Raw genomic sequence first — 19,481 nt, 5'->3', positions numbered from 1 at the left:
TTTCCAAATCTTCAGTACATGCATGCAGTTCCTCCTGTAGCAATTTCAGATTCCTCAGGGTATGATGCTTGTGGTTGACGTCGCCAGATCTAGACAATCAGCTTAGACAGAAACTCTGTGAGACATATGACAAGGCTTCATGTAGCTGTACTGTAGTAGCATGGGGGAACTTTCAGATAATTCACGCGATGCAAGGCCCTATAAGCGGCAGTTGGCAGCCTCGCGGGCTCTTTTGATAGGGCTGCAGATCTCGGAGATCTATGAAGCGCCTGTGTGTTGACAAGCGATTCTGCTGTAGCATCACGTCTTAGGACTGTAGAGAGAAGAATAGCTTAGGAGTCGTTCCGTCAGAACAACATGAACAGCTTTCTTGTCGGGCAAGTTGGTTTTCCTCCTCGGCCTTGGCCGATGATTTGAGATGGGCCCCCTGTGTCCCTTGACCCCTCGGGCCGCGCCCGTGCGGAAGTCGCATTCGTTCAGATGTCCCTGCCTGAACATGGCTATGTTCCTTCCTGTGCCCTCATAGTCTTCACGCCTTTCAATACCGACTTTCTTTCAGCCTCATCGCTTCTGCATGCAGTCATCGCCTGTTATTTGCGCCTTGTCTTCTGTTCTGTCGGGCTCTCGCCGCGCCCAGGCCTTGTTCATGTCAAATCAAATCACGGCGTACACAGACATTGTGACTAGGATGGGTTGATTTGGGGTTCCGCTCCTCTGGGTCGCTCGTTCGGACGGTGCTGCGTTTTATTATCTGCCCTACCACGTTGAACCACGCTTTTCCAGAACTACCTTCTGCCTGTCCCTACTCTGCTTCTACCCTTCTGTCTTCCCCACTACAGCACAGACAAGCAAACGAACCTTCTTTTGTCACACCAAGTCCACCTGCTCCTACATCATTTTGACTGCTTTCATCTCTCCTGCCATCATCCAAGCCCGGAAAGGTTGTTTGGTCATGTCCTTTCTGTCGGCACTCCTTTCGGGGAGCCAGAATCAGATACTGACGCGCCAAGCACTTCTGGTGGTTGGCCTGCAAAACGACTTTACATCGCCAGGTGGAAAATTACCTGTGAACACAGCTACGGACTATCTCAGGAGGATCGAGGAGCTCGTTCCCGCATTCCGCGAACATGGAGAGATCTTCTGGATCACAACCGAGTATCGTGGCAAGCGTTCCGTCAACAGCTCTTCTGGATCTGGTTGTATGGTGGTTGCAGACGATGCATTAGTGCTACCCGTTGTCAGCAGTGATGATGAGATGACAAGCTACCCTTCCAGACCGTCCGTTAGATCAAACCATCGTATCAACCAGCTCGTCCGACGAACCATGAACAGAGCAGCAGAGCTCGAAGCAGACTCTTCACCACCCGCGGGCGTCGACCAAGACCTATTCCTCTCTCAGGACAAGCCAGAAGACAACTGCTGTCTACCTGGTAGCTGGGGCGCCGAACTATGCCCAGAAGTCAAGGACTTGGTCTCGCCCAGAGATGTCCGGATCGTCAAATCGTATTACTCGGCTTTCACGTCCTCATCCCTCCTGCTCATGCTCCGCGCAAAGCTCATCACCGAAGTGTACGTCGTTGGGTGCACTACGAACCTCTCGGTCTACGCTACCGCGCTGGACGCCGCGCAGCACGGTCTTTCAATCAACCTCGTCGAAGATTGCCTCAACTACAGACTCAAGGACAGACACGACCGAGCGGTTCAGAAGCTTGTAGAGATCATGGGCGCATCTGTCACGACATCTGCATCGGTTCTGTCGAGGCTACGAGGAGAGACGTCTACAGATGAGTCTAGCAACGACACTGGCACGGGACAATCAGATGTTGATATGGAGGATCAAGCAGGAAGCGTACGTGATCGTCCCCTTTCCAGCGACCTAGAGAACCTTCTAGAGAGTATGACGCTGAGCCATGACCGATCCGGTGTAGCAGACGACGCAAAGCACTCTCCCTCTGAGCATGCAGAATCTGCAGGCTCTCAACTTCCAGACGCGGGAAATCATTGGCGTCACACAGACCCAAAGCCTGCTGGAGTCCGACGACGCCATGATGACTCGCATAACAGAGGTTTCCAGCCGAAGTCGAGCATGACACAACGACTGAGCTCATTGGACACTCACGTGGCGCATGACTCACAGCCAAACACTCAGCATCTCAGCACCTCCCTCGAGACAACCTCTACGACTGAACACAACCGTGAATCCAGAAAAACTATGGAATATCCCACACCTGAAGAGAGTGCGCCTGTGCTTGCGCGACCCACTAGAGTGTCGCGTAAGTTGCAGATGCGCCAGAAAAACTCCACCCTGCTCAGCACTAGCGACATCATTGGGAGCGGGGACTCAAAGATCGTCTACAATCTGCTTGAGCCCGACGACTCAAAGGTAGCGTTCCAGGACTTGTTCTCCGAAGTCCACTGGCAGCGTATGTACCATGCTGCTGGCGAGGTGCCACGACTGGTGTGCTGCCAAGGCGAGATCGAAGCTACAGACGGTAGTATGCCTGTGTACCGACATCCCTCGGACCAATCGCTGCCTCTACTACACTGGAGCCCTGTCGTCGCCAAGATCAAAGAAAGAGCTGAAGCAAGAGTCGGACACACCTTGAATCATGCCCTGATACAGCTATACCGAAGTGGCCAAGATCACATCTCAGAGCATTCGGATAAGACACTAGACATTGTGTATGGCAGCAAGATTGTCAATGTCTCGCTCGGTGCCCAGCGTACAATGAGGCTTCGCACCAAACGTCCCACAACCATGCAGGCTCCGGACTCCAATCTTGACAAAATGCAGAGTTTTGGCAAGGCATCGCATGCGACTACTCCCATAGCCGAGCTGCAGGTGAAACAGCAAGATGACCGTTCCCGTGTTACACAACGTATCCCTATGCCCCACAACAGTATGTTCGTCATGGGTCTAGAAACGAACGGATCTTGGCTGCATGGCATCACGCCAGACAAGCGACCAGCTGTCGAACGCACCCCCACAGAATCTGCCTACGGCAACATGCGCATCTCGATAACCTTTCGTCAGATCGGTACCTTCCTGTCGGCTGACTCGGACCTAATCTGGGGTCAAGGTGCTGTTGCAAAGGAGAAAATAGAGGCAAGACCGACCATCAACGGCAATCCTGAAGAGAGTCAAAGACTTATCGATGCGTTTGGCTTTGAGAATCAAGGCACGGCACCTGACTGGAACGTCATTTATGGCACTGGCTTCGATGTACTACATATCAAGTCTGAGTTGCCGGAACATGAGAACCCAATGCTCTTCCTCTCTGGCGATGAGACTACAGACGCCGTTGTCATTGACAGTCTCTCCAAGTTTGGTATCGATGTCGACATTATCGCGCCACCAAGAGAGCAATTGGCCAGTGATCTTGTCGATGAAAACGGTGATCCCCTGGTCGTGACCTCGTCACAGACACATACAATTTGCTTTAGACAAGCAGGAGGCACGCACACTGAGATTGAGGGCGAGGCTGCCATCTTGGAGTTTTTGGAGCAGCAGCACAGAGAAGGCACAGGACCTTGATGTGCTTAGAGAAGAAGCCTGAGATACATAGACCAAATTCTGGCATTCACGCAATGCACATTATCACATCAAACATTCGATGCTCGTACAGTCATTTCTATCGTGCTTTCGATCGACTGATACATGAATAGCTTCGCTTGTAGGCACTGATCCGGATGGAATATGATCAAAGTATTGTTAATACCCCACTGACTTGGTAACTCTTGCTCTGCTCGCAAAAGACTTTTGAATACCAACTTACAAAACAATACTACGCAACGGATGTCTAGTTGTAAACCAACACTGGCCATCCCTGGATATAGTTGATGTAGTTCCAGCCCAAAAGCTTGAGTTCATCAAGGTACTGAGGATTCTGAACAGTATCGACGTAATGATAGTAGAGAACATCGCGGCCATGGTAATTTGCAAGTACAGCTTGACCACCAGGGCCATACACGCGATCGTGACTGCCGTAGACAATGTAGCCGCCACCGTTTCTGAGGTCTATACCATTGCGGTCGACGAAGGGACCGGTAGCTGATCTTGAGCGGCCGACACGGATGGAGTATTCTTGACCGGGAGCAGGTAGAGCAGCGACATTGTAGCCGCAGCATGAGCCATGGCTGTACCAGAGGTAGTACCAACTATCGTGACGGCTTAGATAAGGACCCTCTTCAGCCTGGGGGCTCACAGGATCTAAGCTCAACTGCGTAGGTGCAGGACTCGAGACAACGCTGAGCAAGTCTTGAGCCAGCTGGAATTGCCAGATGTCACTCCAGAAACTGCCGTAAGTGAGGTAAGGGATCTTTGTCTTTGGGTCGATGAACAAGTTTGCATCGATGGCGTTGGTGATGTTCAGAGGTGTGGGGGCAGTGGTGTTTGAGGTGATAACGGCACCGTGGTCGGTCCAGCTACCAGGTCTGAGTGTCTTTGAGGTGGCGAGTCCGATGCTGGAGAACTGGCTGCCGAATTGCGAGACTGCGTAGTAGCAGTAGTAGGTATCCCCGACCTTATGCACGTCAGGAGCCCTGTAATAGTATGTCAGTTGCATGTATAAGTGTCAGTCATGAGACACCCGTACCATGGATCGGTGCTTCCAGTGTTGTTGATGATGCTGGAACCCTCGAGCACGGAGCCAATTGGCTCCCAGTACCCATCTAACGAGTTGGGGTAAGAAGCTCTACTAATGACGACTAGGCCATGAGTTGAGAAGGAGTAGTAGTGGCCATCAGGACCCATCACAATCTATAACGAGGTCAGTTCGATGGTGATAGTGCCACAAAGCTGGGTGATCATACCGATGGATCGTGAAGATGGACACCACCCCATCCATCATAGCTATTGTTGGCTCCAGGATTCGAAGCACCCGTCACAGGGTGAGGAAGAGGCCAAGAGGCATTGGAGAAAGGGTCAGGTTGATTGTTCGATGGCATGGCAGTAGCCTGGGTGGCCAGCGAGGCCACAGCCAGAGCGCCGATCTTGGTGATCAGAGAATACATCCAGAAGACTTGTCGCGTGGTGGATATTGCTGATCTGCTGCGATGAAACATAGGCACATGGTCTCTTTATATACCATCTGCTGCCCTATGCGAGGTAGTATAGACCATGGTCCAAACATAGTCTCCCGCCGGAGGACTTGGTCATGCTGCATGGGTGCAGGATCTTCTTCAAATTATCCTGTGATCTTCACGAAAGTCATCAGAGGCAGGCACGACCAATGCGTAGTTGCTGGATGAAATGGTTTCTCCGCAAGCATTCTGTGGGGCCCCAGGGCGGGTGCAGGCGGGGTAGTCGCATGCGTGATATCTGAATTTCTCCGGATGCAAAGAAAGCAGAAGGCGAAATACTGGCAAACTGATATGCCCATACCGGCCACGGCTTGAGGGCAAACGTTGACGGCAACTTTCTTGCATAGCGTTCGGGGCTGTGTAAATGTCTAGCAAGTCACACCCGCTGACCGACGCCCAAGAAGGTGCATATCGGTTCAATCGACAGCTACTTCTCTGGTGGGGTCGGCTGAAATCGGCCTTCTACCGGTATAGAAGGTATCACGACCTTCATTGTGCCCTAGATTTATCATCAATCATACCAGACGTACTGCACCTACCGCAAAGAGTGGTCTCTAGAATCCACCTGCCTCTCGTCAAGTCAATCTCTACAACAACAGTGATATAGCGCACTCAGCGAACCGAATATCTGTACCTAGAGAGGTCACAGATTTTATGCACACATCCTTATACAGAGGATGCTCGCCGCTCGAAGTCATGTCCTGTAAGGTGGCCGAGCTGTTTGCATGCGTATTCTGAGGAGAGAGCTACGAGCGGACGCCCACTGTGAGATTTGTCCTCTCCCAATGTCCCGCCTGTAGGGTGCAGACGTGGCAGGCCAGAGAGAGTCTCGAGCGCTTTGAACAACTGACACAATTCGTCCTCGGTTCGTTCTCAAGGCTTGATATTCAGTCCGCTATGTCAGTCCATGCGAACAGATATGTATTTGGAGAAAGAATGGACTTTTCGCCCGGACAGGCAGACGTGAAAGATACTGATAGCTGAAAGCGAATTGAAAACGCGCGCATGACGGCATACAGCACGGACAAAATGTTTGCCAGCCACTTCGCTATCACAACTCTCACCAACCATCTCTTCTCGACTGCGAGTACAGATTGAAGTTATCACTGACCACGCGTCGGCTGGAACATCATGCTCGTACTGGCACTGATCGGGCATCTTCAAGAGATGGTGTTACTTGACAGCACTTGATGATAAGCGGCCGCTATCTGATACGAATCCTCCTGAAGCCTGTCTTTGGGACGACCCTTTCCATCCAATAACATGAACACTCCTAGGGACGATAGCTGACAAGCAAGATACCATCGCATGGTCTTTCCCCTTTGGCATAGCTCCAGCTTTCGCCTATTCCCATGTAGAAGAGGCACTTTCCTAACAACCAGCAAGACCACACAGGAATCCGTCCGGGACTCGACGCTATCCGCATGAACCTTCCAAATGCGGTCTTCGCGCTGATCTCACTCTTGGTCCGTGGCCGTTGTCACCAAGATGCCTAGGATCTAGGCTGAGTTCTCAGTCCTTCAGATTGGCTGTTGACGGCATGTCTTCTCAACTAGAGTTTGACTGAGAAGCGGGGAAAAAGAATTACGCCCCGGAATTGGTCATGAGATTGAACATCCCCTTCTTATCACTTTTTTGGTTATGAGGTCCCATATGGGTGGACGGCATGTACTGTAGTAACGCCTATCTTTCCTAGCATGCCTGGAATATAACACTCGAAGGTTTCTCTCTCTGCTTTGTGGGTGGACTTTGTCACGTATTTTGTTACCATTGACGTCTATACCAACCACAATTGATGAGTCACTCATTCTTGCATGAGGACGCGGGCATGGCCTCCAAGTCTATTGACGTTGGAGAACAAAGCTATGAGGACGCTCGGGATATGGTCGCCTTGGGCCATGCAGAAGAATTGACAAGGAAATTCTCGCCATGGAGTATGTTCGCTCTTGCTTTTAGCATTGTATGTATCCCATCACTGTACCTCAAAGCAATAGCTGACCACCCCTTAGCTCGGCACATACGCGACCTTTGCACAAGACCTGGCGTCTGGATTGACCAACGGTGGTGCTATCACTATTCTGTGGGGTCTCGTTCTGGTCTTTGTATGCAACCTGTGCGTTGCACTTAGCTTGGGCGAGCTCTGCAGTGCCATGCCGACTGCCTTGGGACAGGCGTACTGGATGCACTTCTTATGGCATACCCCAACAGGAAGATTCGCATCATACATGTGTGCTTGGATCAACACTTTCGGCTGGTGGACTCTCAATGCCTCACTCGTGGCTTTTGCAACCAACTTCCTGCTAGGAATCAAGCTCATGTACGATCCGGAATGGGCAGGTGCTGGCACGGGATGGGTCGAGTTTCTAGTCTACCTGGGCATTACGATTCTGTTCACAGGCTTCAACCTGGTGGCCTGCAGGAATGACAAGATATTGCCCTGGTTCAACAACATAGTCGGCATCCAATTTGCTGCCCTCTTCTTCATCATCGGCCTTGCCTTGGTCATCTCTGTTGGCACCAAACAAGGCCTTGAGTTCCAGCCCGCTTCGTTCGCGTTCGGTGCCTGGATCAACCAAACCGGATGGCCCGACGGCTTAGTCTGGTTCACGGGCCTTGTCCAGGCCGCCTACGGTTTGACAGCATTCGATTCGGTTGTCCACATGGTTGAAGAACTTCCGAACCCTCGCGTAAATGCTCCCCGTGCAATCTGGCTGTCGGTCACTATTGGCGCCATTACTGGCTTTATCTTTATGGTCGTATGCCTCTTCTGCATACAGGATCTCGACACTGTCATCAACACACCGACCGGCCTCCCTTTCATGCAGCTTGTGCACGATTGCGTAGGTCTCGAAGGTGCTATTGTATTGATGGTACTTTTCACCATGAACAGCTTGGGCCAAGGAATCTCCATCACGACCACTGGCAGTCGATTGACATGGGGCTTCGCTCGCGACAATGGCTTGCCATTCTCTAAGTACATCAAAAGAGTCAACAAGAAGTGGAAGGTTCCGCCACAGGCCCTGCTGGTCCAAGGCGTCCTTATCGGGCTTGTTGGTGTCCTATACCTGTTCGCGAACACCGTCCTAGAGGCCATCTTGGGTGTTGCTACCATCGCCCTGACCATCTCCTACGCCATGCCCATATTGACGCTACTGCTTGTGGGCCGCAATAAATTGCCTGCTGGCGGACAATTTGGGCTCGGCAAATGGGGAGCAGTGATCAACTGGGTTAGTGTGGTCTATTGTGTCATCACAACAGTCATCTTCTTCTTCCCTGGCGGACCGAATCCGTCTGTAGCAGATATGAACTGGGCTATTGGTGTCTTTGGTGTCATGCTTGTCGTTTCTATAGTCTTTTGGATTGTCAAAGGACGCAAGACTTATCTTAGGGTCGATCCATCCGAGGGACTCGTGTTGGAAGCGCTGCATCTGGAGGATAGCTACACGCAAGCTCCTGAGCCATCACAAGTAGACCGAAAGAGTCTGAAGTAATGATGAATTAATGATAGCGCTTATGTATTATACCGTGTTTTGATCTACATGTTCAATTGTTTCTGCCGTATGTGTAGTCGTAAATCATGTGGCTTCTACTCGAAGAAGAAACCAGGGTAGGTCGGATCATTCGGATCGATGAAGAAGCTATGGCGACCAGTGAGGAAAGCATTGCCCCTGACTTTGGGTATGCAACTCGGATACTCTGAGCCCTCGTCCTGCTGCAACGACACGATACTGGCTTCGAAAGTGGTACCGATAATGGAGTGGTGGATAAGCTTCTTTTTTCCATGCAACTTCCCCTGTGCCAGTAAAACTGCTACTCGAGCACTGGTTCCACTACCACAAGGTGATCGATCGATAGCGCCTTCCGCATAGACGACAACATTCTTCTGCTCGATAGTCTCTTCATTATCGCTGAGTGTCTCGAAGAAAGAGACAGTGTAGAGAGTAGTGCCTGCGTGATCGCCTCGTGTTCCAATCTCAGCCTTGATCAAACGAGCCATGTCGATGAATTGCCGGGCGTTGGCAGGGTCTATAGCCAGACCGACTTGACGAGCATCAACAGATGCACACCCAGCTCCACCCCAAGATAGATCCACAGCGATTTGTAGTTCTTCCGAGTTGGCCTTGCGTATAGTCAGAGATAAGTCTTTGGCGTATTGGTAGCTGAGCACATTGACGAAATCGACATGAGCCACTTTGCCAGCCTCTAAATTGACTTCTGCTGCTACTCTGCCAGATGGTACGTCGATGACGACTTTGACTGTGCCATCTTGAACAGAGTCTACAAGACCTTTAGCCACGGCGTATCGGCCTAGAGCAATTGTGCCGTGACCACAAGCGGTGGAGAAGCCATCTCGATGCCAGAACAAAACACCAAAGTGGGCACCAGAGTCATTTGGCGGGACAATGAAGCCTCCATACATATCAGCATGGCCCCTTGGCTCGTGACAAAGAGACTGGCGCAACAGATCCAGCGGATGGTCTGGTTGATTAACAATGTTGAGGCGGCGATCCCATACTGTTGTTCCAGTAGTTGTGCAATGAGGTGGCAGGTCCGAGACGATACGGAAGGGCTCGCCGGCTGTGTGCCAGTCTTCTGTCTGCACCCAGAACGCGTCCTGATTTACCATCGTTGTCGCAAGGCAGGATGATGAAAGGTTGACGAGCGTTGTGAAGTACAAGCTTGCCTTTCTGCCTGGTGCGGAGTGTCAGCTCGACCCCACTTCGAGGTGTACCAAGTTCCGACAAGCACTGTCTCGAAACCAGACCATTTCCATTTGATATTGCTAGGTCACCGGGCATTTGTGCAGAACTCCATGATCAGAAGAACTTGTGCCCTTCGCGAATTATCTCAGCTGTGAACACTCACGGTGACAGTGGCAGCTTCTGGACGACAGGAGAAGACGTCGATGCTGGAGAAGAACCTCATATACGCCGAACCCACCACGAGACTGGAGCCTCGTGCCTTCCAGCAGACATCATCTGGTTGATTTCCTTGTTTAAGCCAGAGGTTGACAAGCGAAATTGACCAATACTGGATGAGTTAAAGAGAGAAAAATCCAAGACCAGGGTGACGACGGTCGCGAGATGGGCCGTGGACAGAAATCTTGGCGTGTTTGCACGAATAGGGAGACAGCTCAAGGAGATCTGGGGCATCGTCGTCCGTGTTCGCCAAAAGCCGCTACGTTTACCAAAATAAAGGAGAGAGCGAGAGAGCTCTTGCTTCTCGCGACAAAAAGACACTCGACGATCACTGGATCCTAGGACTCGCCAGAGAAAGCACACATCACAATGGAATCACGAACAAGTTTCCTCATGCGACTCTTGTTGCTGGCACTACTGCCTCTGAGCTTCGCCCTTAAATTCGACATTCAGGCGCATCCCGGAGCAGAGTCGGCGAGCAAAGAACGCTGTATTCGCAACTTTGTCGCAAAGGATCAGCTTGTTGTTGTCACGGCTACCATCAGTGGACACAGAGGAGATGGCCAGGTGTTGAACCTACACGTGAGTGCTTGGATGTAACAATTGAGGAGTCAAGGGGATGGTGATGCTGACACAGAAGATTAGATCAAGGATGCCGTCGGCAATGACTACCACAGACCTCGCGATGTCGCTGGCGAGGGTCGCTATGCTTTCACCTCTCACGCCGATTCCGCCTTTGATGTCTGCTTTGAGAACATCTTGACTTCGAGTGCGTTGACAATCCATGCCCTCGTCGACAGGATCAAAAGACTAATGATACCTCCGCGATATAGACACTGGATCGCCGAACCCCAGCCGTCACGTTGAACTCGACATCGACATTGGTGCGGATGCAAAGGACTGGTCTGCCATCCAAGCCGGAGAGAAGCTTCAACCCGTCGAGACGGAGCTGCGCAGAATCGAAGAGATGGTTGCCGAGGTTGTTGGCGAGTTGGACTACCTCCGTATCCGCGAGCAAAAGCTGAGAGACACCAACGAGAGCACCAACGAGCGTGTCAAGTGGTTCGCCTTTGGCACCATGGGTATGCTGGTCGGTCTCGGCGCATGGCAGATTGTCTACCTGCGTGCTTACTTCAGGTATGTCTGGCTAGAACCGCCCTCGATCCGACACAAGCTCACAATCTCACAGATCAAAGCATCTCATCTAGACGAGGTGGACGCTATAATGCATTTCATGTCATTTCAGGGTGGATAAGTGCGGCTGTGTTATGTGCAGCAAAAGTCCATAGGTACAGTATCAGCAATTACAGCCTCTCTTCCTACTCGTGCACTCTTTCTACCGATTTGTCTCTGGCCAGTCAATCAGCAATAGCAATCCCCGCACCTCCTCTCGCCATAACCAGCCAGTACGCCATGCCATGATGCATCATCACGAAGTCATGTAAGGCTCTGGAAGCTCCTTCTCGCAGACTTTGCCGTCGGCATGTTCGTGCCAGTCACACTTGGAACCCTTTCTGGGGTCGGGGAAGTCTTCCTTGGTGAGTTTGGCGAGAGAGTGAGCAAAGTCAACAGAGAACTCGCCACCCTTCTTGATCAGCGTCTTCATAGAGTCGGTCAGGTATTCTTCTTTGGCTGGGGGTTCGCCACATAGGGCGCGGAATGCTGCCGTCTCGACCAAGAACTTGCGCATCTTGTTGGGCGTCTCGGTGAAGGTGTACATGTACTCGAGGCGGAAGGTAGGTGCCGTCATGTTGTTGCTGCGGTAATACGAGCGGACCAGATCGATGGCTGTGCACTGTGAGCTGGTGCTAATGAGTCTTCAGAGAACCTGTACTTACTGTCGTTGGAGAGTGCCTCGACATCCCATCTCTGGCCCATGACATACAGACAGAGGTAGTGCTGGACCGAGTGGAAGTCGTTGGGACCATGGAGCTGGCCGCCATACAACCAACGGACGAAGAGAGCGAATGCGAACTCGTTAAGATCATCGAAAGTCAGTCGCTCTGCAGCAGGGGAAGGTTTGGTCGACAGTAGCTTGTCAAAGAAGGGAACTTTGGCGGTGAGCAGGTTGTTGGGGACTGTGAAGGCCTTGTGGGTGACGCCGGCACGAAGGACTGAAGTTGGGCTCTCTGCAGCAGTTGGCGTCTTGTGGTCGGGGTTGGCATGGACATTGGCGACGGGTGCTCTGAGGTGACAAGTCAGCCGTCGGCTCAAGTTCAAGAGCCCAAGACGAACTTACTGGACAGAACCATCGGACATCACTGGACTGGCCATACTAGATCCGACATCTCCGGCTGTCGAAGCCCTAATGGTTGAGAAGCTGGTGCTCGTGGGGTGTTCGTCTGCCACACTGCTTGCACCCACTGCTGCTGCACTGTCTGGAGCCGGACTGACCCCGCGCTTGACGACAGTACCAAGGTCCTGGCGGTCGTCGATGCGTTCAACAGAGCGCTGGATGCTCTTGGATGAGCTTGTGCGAGATGCTCCAGGACGGCTTGTGCCCATTGGGACTGCAAGGTTGGGATCGGTAGACATTGTGATACTGCTGATGCTGGGACAGGGGTATTGTATTGATGGGTGTAGGTGTGAGGGATATTGGGCATGTAACGATGGACGGAGAGGTTGGAGTGGGTGTAGATTGGGATCAGAATTCTGGCAAGATTCATCATCTACTAGGCATCATGGGTGATTTGCCAACGAGAAGTCGCGACCACGTTGCACCTACCTCTTCCATCCAGCGTATATCCCCATGGCATGGTTTGGTCCTTCCCACTCGATTCTACAGGCTTCATCCACTTTCAACAAAGCGGGCAAACGCATGAAATGAGGCAATCATTGCTCGCCAATCGTTTTATGCCTGGCCAAAACATGTTGCAAACAGCATGTCTTAAAGTGTGACAAACACCACTTACTGGCTGTAGATTGCGCCCATGATTCTCTCAAAGTGTGGTGTCTACCTTGAGACGAGCAGGTGTGATTGACGCGCCATGTCAAGTTGCAGCTGCATAGGTCTGTGCACGTGAACATTATTCTCACTAAACAATCGGGCAAAGCTGATTCAGGTTCGTATCCGAGCAGTATAGAGTCGCTGCTTGTTTGGACCGGGGTGGCCTGTATAAGAATATTAGAAATGATAAGTATTGATATCAATGGGTAGAATCACGTGGAAGTAGACCCTCGATCATGACGGGCGCCAATGACGTTTCGATGTCGAGGCCTGGATCTTGCCCCGGACTGCAGCAGCACGAGCAGCTCTCTTCGTCTTGTTCGACTTTGTCATTCTAGATTGTATTCTGAACATTACCACAATCACCACAAATGTCTTCAGCACGACTTGTTCTCAGATCGATGCGCGCCGCACCGCGCATCGTACGTCCCTTCAGCTCGGCCTCTGCTCGTTTCGCCTACACCCCTGCCACCGATGAGAATGTCGAATTTTACCGCAAGGCCCAGATGGAGAAGCCTCTCAACCCTCATCTGACCAACACCACCTCGACTGTGGCCAATGAGATGCCCAGCATCGGCAAGGACAATGCCCCACCAGAGTTCATCACCAGTGTCGATCCCGATTTCACCGCAAAGGACTCTGTGCCCGAGAACACAGAGAGAATGACCGGAGGCACTCAGTCACAGCCTGAGTCTGGCGTCAATGCCGATCTTCAAGTAGGTGAACTCGAGGGAGGCTCCTTCCGTGTCGAGCCTTTGAGGAGGACAGGCGAGGACACCAACACCACCAGAGCTAGACTTTTATGTTCGTCGCCATTCACCTTGCGCTCTTCTTGACTCTGTCGGCCAGTCGGCTAACAACCCGTCGTGCAGACCAAAGCAGAAAAAGAGGCACGCTAGAGAGTGATCTCCTCATGTCCACCTTTGCCGATCGCTACCTCGAACACATGACTGCAAAGCAACTTCAACAGTACGATCTCTTCCTCGATGAGAATGACTGGGACATTTACTATTGGGCTACTCAGGAGCCTACACCTACGTCCATGGAATACGCCGAGGGAGGTGGTCCTGATCAGGCTACACCTGCAGCACAAGGCAAGGCTGCCAAGGATCAGGTCGTTCGTCCTCCTGGCACTGGTGAATGGGCTCAAACCGTCGGTCTCTTCAAGCCCGCGTACCGTCCCGTTCCTCAGCGATGGAAGAACTCCGAGGTCCTGGCCATGTTGAGACAACACGTCAAGGACCGCAGCGCTGGAGGAGTGCTCGAAGGTGATAAATCTGGCGAGGCCGAGCCAGACAGCAAGAGTGGTCAAGGCATGGCTTTCATGCCTGAGCTCAAGAACCTTGACAAGTAGATTTTGACTGTCTCTTTCACGTAAATAACCATGCACATGCATAATCGCTCTCTAAGAGTTTGGTATACCACTTTTGTCACCGAAACTCACTCTCTCGATCGATCTATGGAAAACTCAAGCACTTGCCGCATTCGCATACAAAGAACCCGGGTGGTAGGCAAGCACTTGGCACGGCCGTCGATACATTCCATGACGAAGGATCACATTCCACAAGTGCCGTATCCGGGCCGAGTTTCTGTCGAACCGCACGATGAGGATGGGGTATCATGCAGAGCAGCACGCCGTCCTTGATGCTGGTGAGAGTGTCCTCTTGATAGTATAGTATGAACCGGGAAAAGTTACAACCAGCGGTGTACTTCGTTGACACGCTGCAACTCTCGCTGCTTCACCTCTCATCTAACCGGGGGGTGGGGACGGAGGAATGTAATTTTTTGAACAAAGGAAGTACCAACCACCACGAGACATATAGGTGTACCGAAGAGCAAGACTGGTCATTGTAAAGACTCATTCCATACAGATTCCCAGCCGCCCGACTGGTGCACACTCCACCGCATATAATACCTTGCATGAGCTGGCTTGTGTATTGCACCTTCCAACCCAAACATTACAATCCCTCACAGGCACGTTACGTTTCAGACAGTCGAAATGGCATCCATGACTCATCAATACACTTACCCAATTCGACCACTGCCTATCCGGCCCAGCCGTATACGACCATCAAGCAAGGAGCTCCAGTGGACTTCGACATATGACAATGCATTCAATCGGTACATGCATGCCGAAGGACTGGAGACCGGGACGTGCAATCCTGCAGCACTACTTGCATATCCTGATGGAGTAGCGACTGAGGCATCGCCAATGGTCCCAAGTATCTATCCTGAGCCGTCAAGCCAGTACAACAGACTATGGAGTGCGAATTCGTTCGATGCAAAGGACATACATGAACCGTCGCCAACTTTCAGCACCTGGATAGGCGACGACAGCGAGCACAACTTACTAGAGCCTCTGGGATCTGAACCAATGGCCGGCTTCCAGAATTACCACAACGATCTATCGATGTCAGGACTGAGGATATCTTACGATCCCACGCTTGCACCGTCACGAGTCGAAGAGACAGCACACGAGATGTACATTTCGACAGAAGTGGGCAGATCTCGAAGAGAGTCACGCACAACATCAATCTCACGTCGTCAGCAACGGACACCTTCATCGGGCACGCCGTCTCCTCGGCGTCGTCAACGGCGGACGACCTCATCGAAAGGGCACAGTCGCAAGTCATCCGGACAGTTGCATAGTCCACGAGGAGGATCGGGCAGTTTTGTGAATTACACGCCATCAGATAGCGAGAAGTTGTTAACCGGAGTCGCGCCTTCTGGCAGTAGCAAGACCAAAGCGCGACGCGAAAGGGAGGCTGTGGAGAAACGGCGAAAGTTCAGCCAGGCAGCTCTGAAGGCGGTGGTCAAGGCAGGGGGTGACTTAGCGGAACTGCAAGACGCAGGGCTGATGATGGGATAGGAGCGAGGGTCGGCAGGTGTTAATGTGTAATTGGCGAGAGGCAATATCGCAGCTGTTTAATGAAAAGGCATATATACATTTGAGCGCAATTTCGTCTTCCCAAGCAACGAGCCGACGGGTATTCCTGCTACCGATGCGTATGGCAGACGAACAGTGCGGAGTTCAGGACGAGTCAGAAGGACATGGCGACCGGCAGGGCGGGAGCGCGTCTGGCAGCAGTGGCAGGTCCCTGCATTTGAGCCGTGCAGATAGGCTTCACGCTAATTACTCCACGTTGCATGATTGCATCTCATTTGGAGCGTATGAACGTCTGGAAGGCCGGGCATGACGGCCTTGGGCCTGTTGTGACCTCGATCTCCATTTTAGACACTTGGTACCTTGGTGTACTGCCTGTTCCTCTCGACACCTCTTGTGCGACGAGGCAGACGTAACAGCACAAGGACAGCTACCGCGTGAATGGAGAGCTATTTCGAACACGACACTCCTCTGGCGGCGTTGCTCGAAGGTCCGTCTTGAACGCGCCTTCCTCTTTGACCCGACAGACGTACTAAGACGAAGCTGCAGGCCATGGCACCGCCGACGACTCGTTCAACTCCTTCAACCAGGACCCCTCGCATACACCTCCCTTCACGCCCATTGTCGCGCCGCAGAAGCCTTCTCTCAAGCGCTTTACACAGCCCCTAAACCTCAGACTCCCCGCCCAGGGCACTATCTCCAAGCTGCACCACGCTTGGTCGGTATGCACATCTCTTCGACTCCACCCATTTCGGAATTCGGCCTCTGACATGTCATAGCGCGCCGTCAACTCTCGTCTCGGCCGGACTGAGAACAATCGCTTTCTCGAACACTTCCGCTACCTCATCGTCGCTTCGCAACTCCTCAACGAATACCCCGATCTTGGCTCGCTGCACACGACCCAGATCAATGGAGCTCCCTTCAGCCACCCCGACCCGAGCCCGAGTGCCTCGCTGAACATCTATGGCGTCGCTGCTACCGCCAGCGTTGCCTTTGTCCTCGTCATCCTTCTCAACTGGCTGCGTGGTTCTCGCTTGAGCAAGAGTCGTCTTTTGTTGGCTCTGGCATGCGCCGCTGTAGCTGCCGTCTTGTTCTACGCATACATCCGTCGACAGTGGCTGCAGTACCTCCGACACCAAGCCGTCGATACAGTCTCGTCCTTGACAACAAATGCTCGTGGTTTTGACATTACTACCTCTGCTGCCCTGTCCTTGATCCAGGAGGTCGAGCTTGTCTCCAAAGGCTATAGACTGTACGACCATCTTCGCCGCATCTAGACATTTGCTAATAACTCGTAGAAGCACACCGCTGCCTCCCATCTCTCGCTTCGATGATGTCAAGGTCAACAGGAAATGCGCAAAGCTACGAGGTGCTCTAAACAAAGCTTACGCCGAGACCTTGCCCGCCTTCAGGGATGCGACCATCTCACTCAAGCTTTTACTCAACCAGGACGACATGGAGAAATACCTGGACGTTTACGACATCCCCCATCACGCGGTTCAGGAAGCCGTCAACCCCGAACTAGTCTCGCTGGAAGAAGACGATCCGGAATCCCTTAGAAGCCTTCGCGTCGTCAGCTATCAGTACAGCACCCTGAGAAGAGTCGTATGTTGCTCCCTCATGTCTCTAGAGGCTGACGGGGGCAACCCGGATTTCACTCGCTGGTCGGCGGCGACAAAGATCATGAACTCTCTGAGTACTACCACTGCCACATGGGCTCAGAAGTTGAGCGGTCTTCTCCGCGAAGTCGAAGAGTTTGCAATCCCCAGAGAAGCTAGACTTTCGACAAGACCGGCTGGTGAACGTCTACGAACACAGGTCCGCAAAATTACCGACCTCTCCCAGGGCATCAGATCATTGCAGGCAAAGATGGCCCTGATGAGAGAAGAGTCCACAAAGGCCATTGAGGACTCGGACGACCTGACAGATCTTGGCCCAAACTTGATGTCGCAGTACGAATCCATTGGTGCCGATCTCAAGACGCTAATGCAAGCCTGGGAGAACGGCAAGGCTTCTCTTGCAAGCAACCTCGACAAGCAAGAACGTCGCATCTCACAAGCGTCAAGCGGTCTTCGTTCACCCGCACCGAGCCTTGGTGGGCTTACTGCGGTCGAAGAAGGCGGACCTGCCGATGCATTACGTGCATTGAATGGCGAGTCCAAGTCCAACAGGTCTAGCCTCGCAGGATCTGGCTCAGACGAAGAGGTCTTCGAGGGCGTTTCCTTACACATACCCCGCCAACGCAGCTCACTGACCAGGGAAGAGCGTATTGTCAGGATGCAGGAAGAGCGAGTACGACTTTCTGAGATGCGTGACAAGCGCGACTCAAGCACCAACATGATCCGAGAGCTTCAATCTGTGATGAACTTGCGACCAAAGCGCAACACCATGGGCGCACGCATCACCTCGATATGAAGGCTCACCGACAAAACTCACACTCTCTTGAACACCTACGAACCATTTCATGAAAACACGAAAATCTTTCCGTCATCAAAGCATTTCTCTTCGACCAAGGCTCGGCAATGGCCATTACAACTTGACTGGTAAATCTCAAGTTCACATACCTTTTCTCTTCCTCATGCATCCACTTAGCGCGGATCTCAAAAGATACCCAATACCTCTTTCTGTTACATTCTTCCTGTCGATACTATTTCTAAAACCAACAGTTTTTTCCGATCTCTTCTTTTTCGGGAGCATCCTTATTTGAGGCGACATTGTGAATATCACATATTTGCGAAATTGATTTCAGTCCCATTTGATTTCGGAGTCATCATGTCATGTAGCTTAGCTATTCAAAGCATCAAAATCGAACCCACATCCCCCAATTCATTTTCCATCTCCATATTCTGCATGATTGAGAAAGGGTTTGCTCAATCATTCCTCATCTAATAGAGCATGTGCTGCAAAGCCCTGGTTCCTGACCTGGATTTTCATGCTCTCGAGTACACTTTTCTTGACATTTTCATCTCTGATATCCCAACCTGGAAATAGACCATGTGTTGCTGTGAAATCGTATGGTTCGACTGCTTTCCACATTGCGTGAATCGTATCCGGAGGTAGAGGGATCATGTTTGGGATACTCCTGTGAATTCAATTAGCCACGTCCACGTTTTGAAAAAACAGATAAGAGAGGGTATAAACATACCACATGAACGAAAAAGAAGTCGTGCCTTTTGGTCTATCTTTACGATAGAAGCCCGACTATTGCCCTTTCATCAGTATCCTTTTTGCAGCCTTTTGAGAGGAAGGGCTTGAGGAGATGGCACTTACAGGTACATTGACAAATGTATCAGCAATAAACAAATGACCATCCCAATGCAACACCATACTCCCCTCGAAATGCCCTCCCACCTGAATTGCCGTGACACCTTTGACAACTTCTGTGTACTTGTCTTCCAAAAGTACACGTTTTGAAGATGCTGTTGGTGTACGGGAGAGCCAAGGTTTGTCCAAAGTATGGGTGTAGACTGGACAGCTAAAGATGGACGACCAGGTTATGTGGGTTGTGTAGAAATGGGGGTGGGAGATTACTATTGCTGAGAGGCCGCCTAGGGAAGTGATCTGTTGCTTGTCAGGAAGAGAGTGACGTGAGAAGGAGAGAGAGAGAGAGAGAGAGAGAGAGAGAGAGAGAGAGAGAGAGAGAGAGAGA

General features: G+C 51.7%; 11 protein-coding genes across 11 annotated transcripts; 6 read left to right on the top strand and 5 right to left on the bottom strand.

Annotated features, from left to right (window-relative positions):
- Positions 1 to 2,320: 2,320 nt before the first annotated feature.
- On the top strand, positions 2,321 to 3,253 carry AUEXF2481DRAFT_50837 (uncharacterized protein; the record flags this gene model as incomplete). The annotated part of the gene is made up of 2 exons (XM_013492100.1): positions 2,321 to 2,795; positions 2,856 to 3,253. Coding segments are annotated over 2 exons (873 nt in total), but the record flags the coding sequence as incomplete, so codon positions are not given.
- A 547-nt stretch (positions 3,254 to 3,800) lies between these two features.
- AUEXF2481DRAFT_1489 (glycoside hydrolase family 43 protein) lies at positions 3,801 to 5,013 on the bottom strand (the record flags this gene model as incomplete). The annotated part of the gene is made up of 3 exons (XM_013491666.1): positions 3,801 to 4,542; positions 4,596 to 4,759; positions 4,813 to 5,013. The coding sequence occupies 3 exons, from the start codon at positions 5,011 to 5,013 to the stop codon at positions 3,801 to 3,803; spliced, it is 1,107 nt and encodes a 368-aa protein (XP_013347120.1).
- A 1,546-nt stretch (positions 5,014 to 6,559) lies between these two features.
- AUEXF2481DRAFT_368944 (uncharacterized protein) lies at positions 6,560 to 8,621 on the top strand. The gene is made up of 2 exons (XM_013492180.1): positions 6,560 to 7,042; positions 7,092 to 8,621. Exons 1-2 carry the CDS (start codon positions 6,878 to 6,880, stop codon positions 8,571 to 8,573), a joined length of 1,647 nt encoding a protein of 548 aa, XP_013347634.1. The 5' UTR covers positions 6,560 to 6,877; the 3' UTR covers positions 8,574 to 8,621.
- A 47-nt stretch (positions 8,622 to 8,668) lies between these two features.
- AUEXF2481DRAFT_1487 (uncharacterized protein) lies at positions 8,669 to 9,709 on the bottom strand (the record flags this gene model as incomplete). The annotated part of the gene is made up of 1 exon (XM_013491665.1): positions 8,669 to 9,709. One exon carries the CDS (start codon positions 9,707 to 9,709, stop codon positions 8,669 to 8,671), a length of 1,041 nt encoding a protein of 346 aa, XP_013347119.1.
- A 244-nt stretch (positions 9,710 to 9,953) lies between these two features.
- On the bottom strand, positions 9,954 to 10,327 carry AUEXF2481DRAFT_35964 (uncharacterized protein). The gene has a single exon (XM_013491941.1). The coding sequence runs from the start codon at positions 10,233 to 10,235 to the stop codon at positions 10,005 to 10,007; it is 231 nt and encodes a 76-aa protein (XP_013347395.1). The 5' UTR covers positions 10,236 to 10,327; the 3' UTR covers positions 9,954 to 10,004.
- Positions 10,328 to 10,370: 43 nt separating this feature from the next.
- On the top strand, positions 10,371 to 11,209 carry AUEXF2481DRAFT_1486 (uncharacterized protein; the record flags this gene model as incomplete). Its single annotated transcript, XM_013491664.1, has 4 exons — positions 10,371 to 10,583; positions 10,647 to 10,770; positions 10,835 to 11,138; positions 11,191 to 11,209. The coding sequence occupies 4 exons, from the start codon at positions 10,371 to 10,373 to the stop codon at positions 11,207 to 11,209; spliced, it is 660 nt and encodes a 219-aa protein (XP_013347118.1).
- A 134-nt stretch (positions 11,210 to 11,343) lies between these two features.
- AUEXF2481DRAFT_369749 (uncharacterized protein) lies at positions 11,344 to 12,413 on the bottom strand. The gene is made up of 3 exons (XM_013492179.1): positions 12,237 to 12,413; positions 11,840 to 12,186; positions 11,344 to 11,789 (listed from the first exon to the last, which is right to left on the bottom strand). The coding sequence occupies exons 1-3, from the start codon at positions 12,251 to 12,253 to the stop codon at positions 11,431 to 11,433; spliced, it is 723 nt and encodes a 240-aa protein (XP_013347633.1). The 5' UTR covers positions 12,254 to 12,413; the 3' UTR covers positions 11,344 to 11,430.
- A 906-nt stretch (positions 12,414 to 13,319) lies between these two features.
- On the top strand, positions 13,320 to 14,770 carry AUEXF2481DRAFT_699798 (uncharacterized protein; the record flags this gene model as incomplete). Its single annotated transcript, XM_013492178.1, has 2 exons — positions 13,320 to 13,752; positions 13,821 to 14,770. 2 exons carry the CDS (start codon positions 13,320 to 13,322, stop codon positions 14,300 to 14,302), a joined length of 915 nt encoding a protein of 304 aa, XP_013347632.1. The 3' UTR covers positions 14,303 to 14,770.
- Positions 14,771 to 14,947: 177 nt separating this feature from the next.
- On the top strand, positions 14,948 to 15,817 carry AUEXF2481DRAFT_25904 (uncharacterized protein; the record flags this gene model as incomplete). Its single annotated transcript, XM_013491819.1, has 1 exon — positions 14,948 to 15,817. The coding sequence occupies one exon, from the start codon at positions 14,948 to 14,950 to the stop codon at positions 15,815 to 15,817; it is 870 nt and encodes a 289-aa protein (XP_013347273.1).
- A 308-nt stretch (positions 15,818 to 16,125) lies between these two features.
- Positions 16,126 to 18,657, top strand: AUEXF2481DRAFT_35958 (uncharacterized protein). The gene is made up of 4 exons (XM_013491940.1): positions 16,126 to 16,322; positions 16,382 to 16,554; positions 16,612 to 17,084; positions 17,131 to 18,657. Exons 1-4 carry the CDS (start codon positions 16,274 to 16,276, stop codon positions 18,245 to 18,247), a joined length of 1,812 nt encoding a protein of 603 aa, XP_013347394.1. The 5' UTR covers positions 16,126 to 16,273; the 3' UTR covers positions 18,248 to 18,657.
- A 49-nt stretch (positions 18,658 to 18,706) lies between these two features.
- On the bottom strand, positions 18,707 to 19,393 carry AUEXF2481DRAFT_85560 (uncharacterized protein; the record flags this gene model as incomplete). The annotated part of the gene is made up of 3 exons (XM_013492162.1): positions 19,103 to 19,393; positions 18,978 to 19,033; positions 18,707 to 18,914 (listed from the first exon to the last, which is right to left on the bottom strand). Exons 1-3 carry the CDS (start codon positions 19,157 to 19,159, stop codon positions 18,707 to 18,709), a joined length of 321 nt encoding a protein of 106 aa, XP_013347616.1. The 5' UTR covers positions 19,160 to 19,393.
- Between the last annotated feature and the right edge of the window lie 88 nt (positions 19,394 to 19,481).

Source organism: Aureobasidium subglaciale, assembly GCF_000721755.1.
Source record: "Aureobasidium subglaciale EXF-2481 unplaced genomic scaffold scaffold_2, whole genome shotgun sequence".
In the NCBI taxonomy this organism is placed as follows: domain Eukaryota; kingdom Fungi; phylum Ascomycota; class Dothideomycetes; order Dothideales; family Saccotheciaceae; genus Aureobasidium; species Aureobasidium subglaciale.
Note: the sequence above shows the minus strand (reverse complement) of the source record. Positions and strands in the feature narration are given on the sequence as shown.

Coding starts and splice junctions, on each gene's coding strand:
- AUEXF2481DRAFT_368944 (XM_013492180.1), top strand. CDS start 6,878: ATGAGTCACTCATTCTTGCATGAGGACGCGGGCATGGCCTCCAAGTCT. Junction 7,043..7,091: donor TCGCTCTTGCTTTTAGCATT/GTATGTATCCCA, acceptor ACCACCCCTTAG/CTCGGCACATACGCGACCTT.
- AUEXF2481DRAFT_35964 (XM_013491941.1), bottom strand. CDS start 10,235: ATGCCCCAGATCTCCTTGAGCTGTCTCCCTATTCGTGCAAACACGCCA.
- AUEXF2481DRAFT_369749 (XM_013492179.1), bottom strand. Junction 11,790..11,839: donor CGAGGCACTCTCCAACGACA/GTAAGTACAGGT, acceptor CACAGTGCACAG/CCATCGATCTGGTCCGCTCG.
- AUEXF2481DRAFT_35958 (XM_013491940.1), top strand. CDS start 16,274: ATGGAGAGCTATTTCGAACACGACACTCCTCTGGCGGCGTTGCTCGAA. Junction 16,323..16,381: donor TCTGGCGGCGTTGCTCGAAG/GTCCGTCTTGAA, acceptor ACGAAGCTGCAG/GCCATGGCACCGCCGACGAC. Junction 16,555..16,611: donor AGCTGCACCACGCTTGGTCG/GTATGCACATCT, acceptor GACATGTCATAG/CGCGCCGTCAACTCTCGTCT.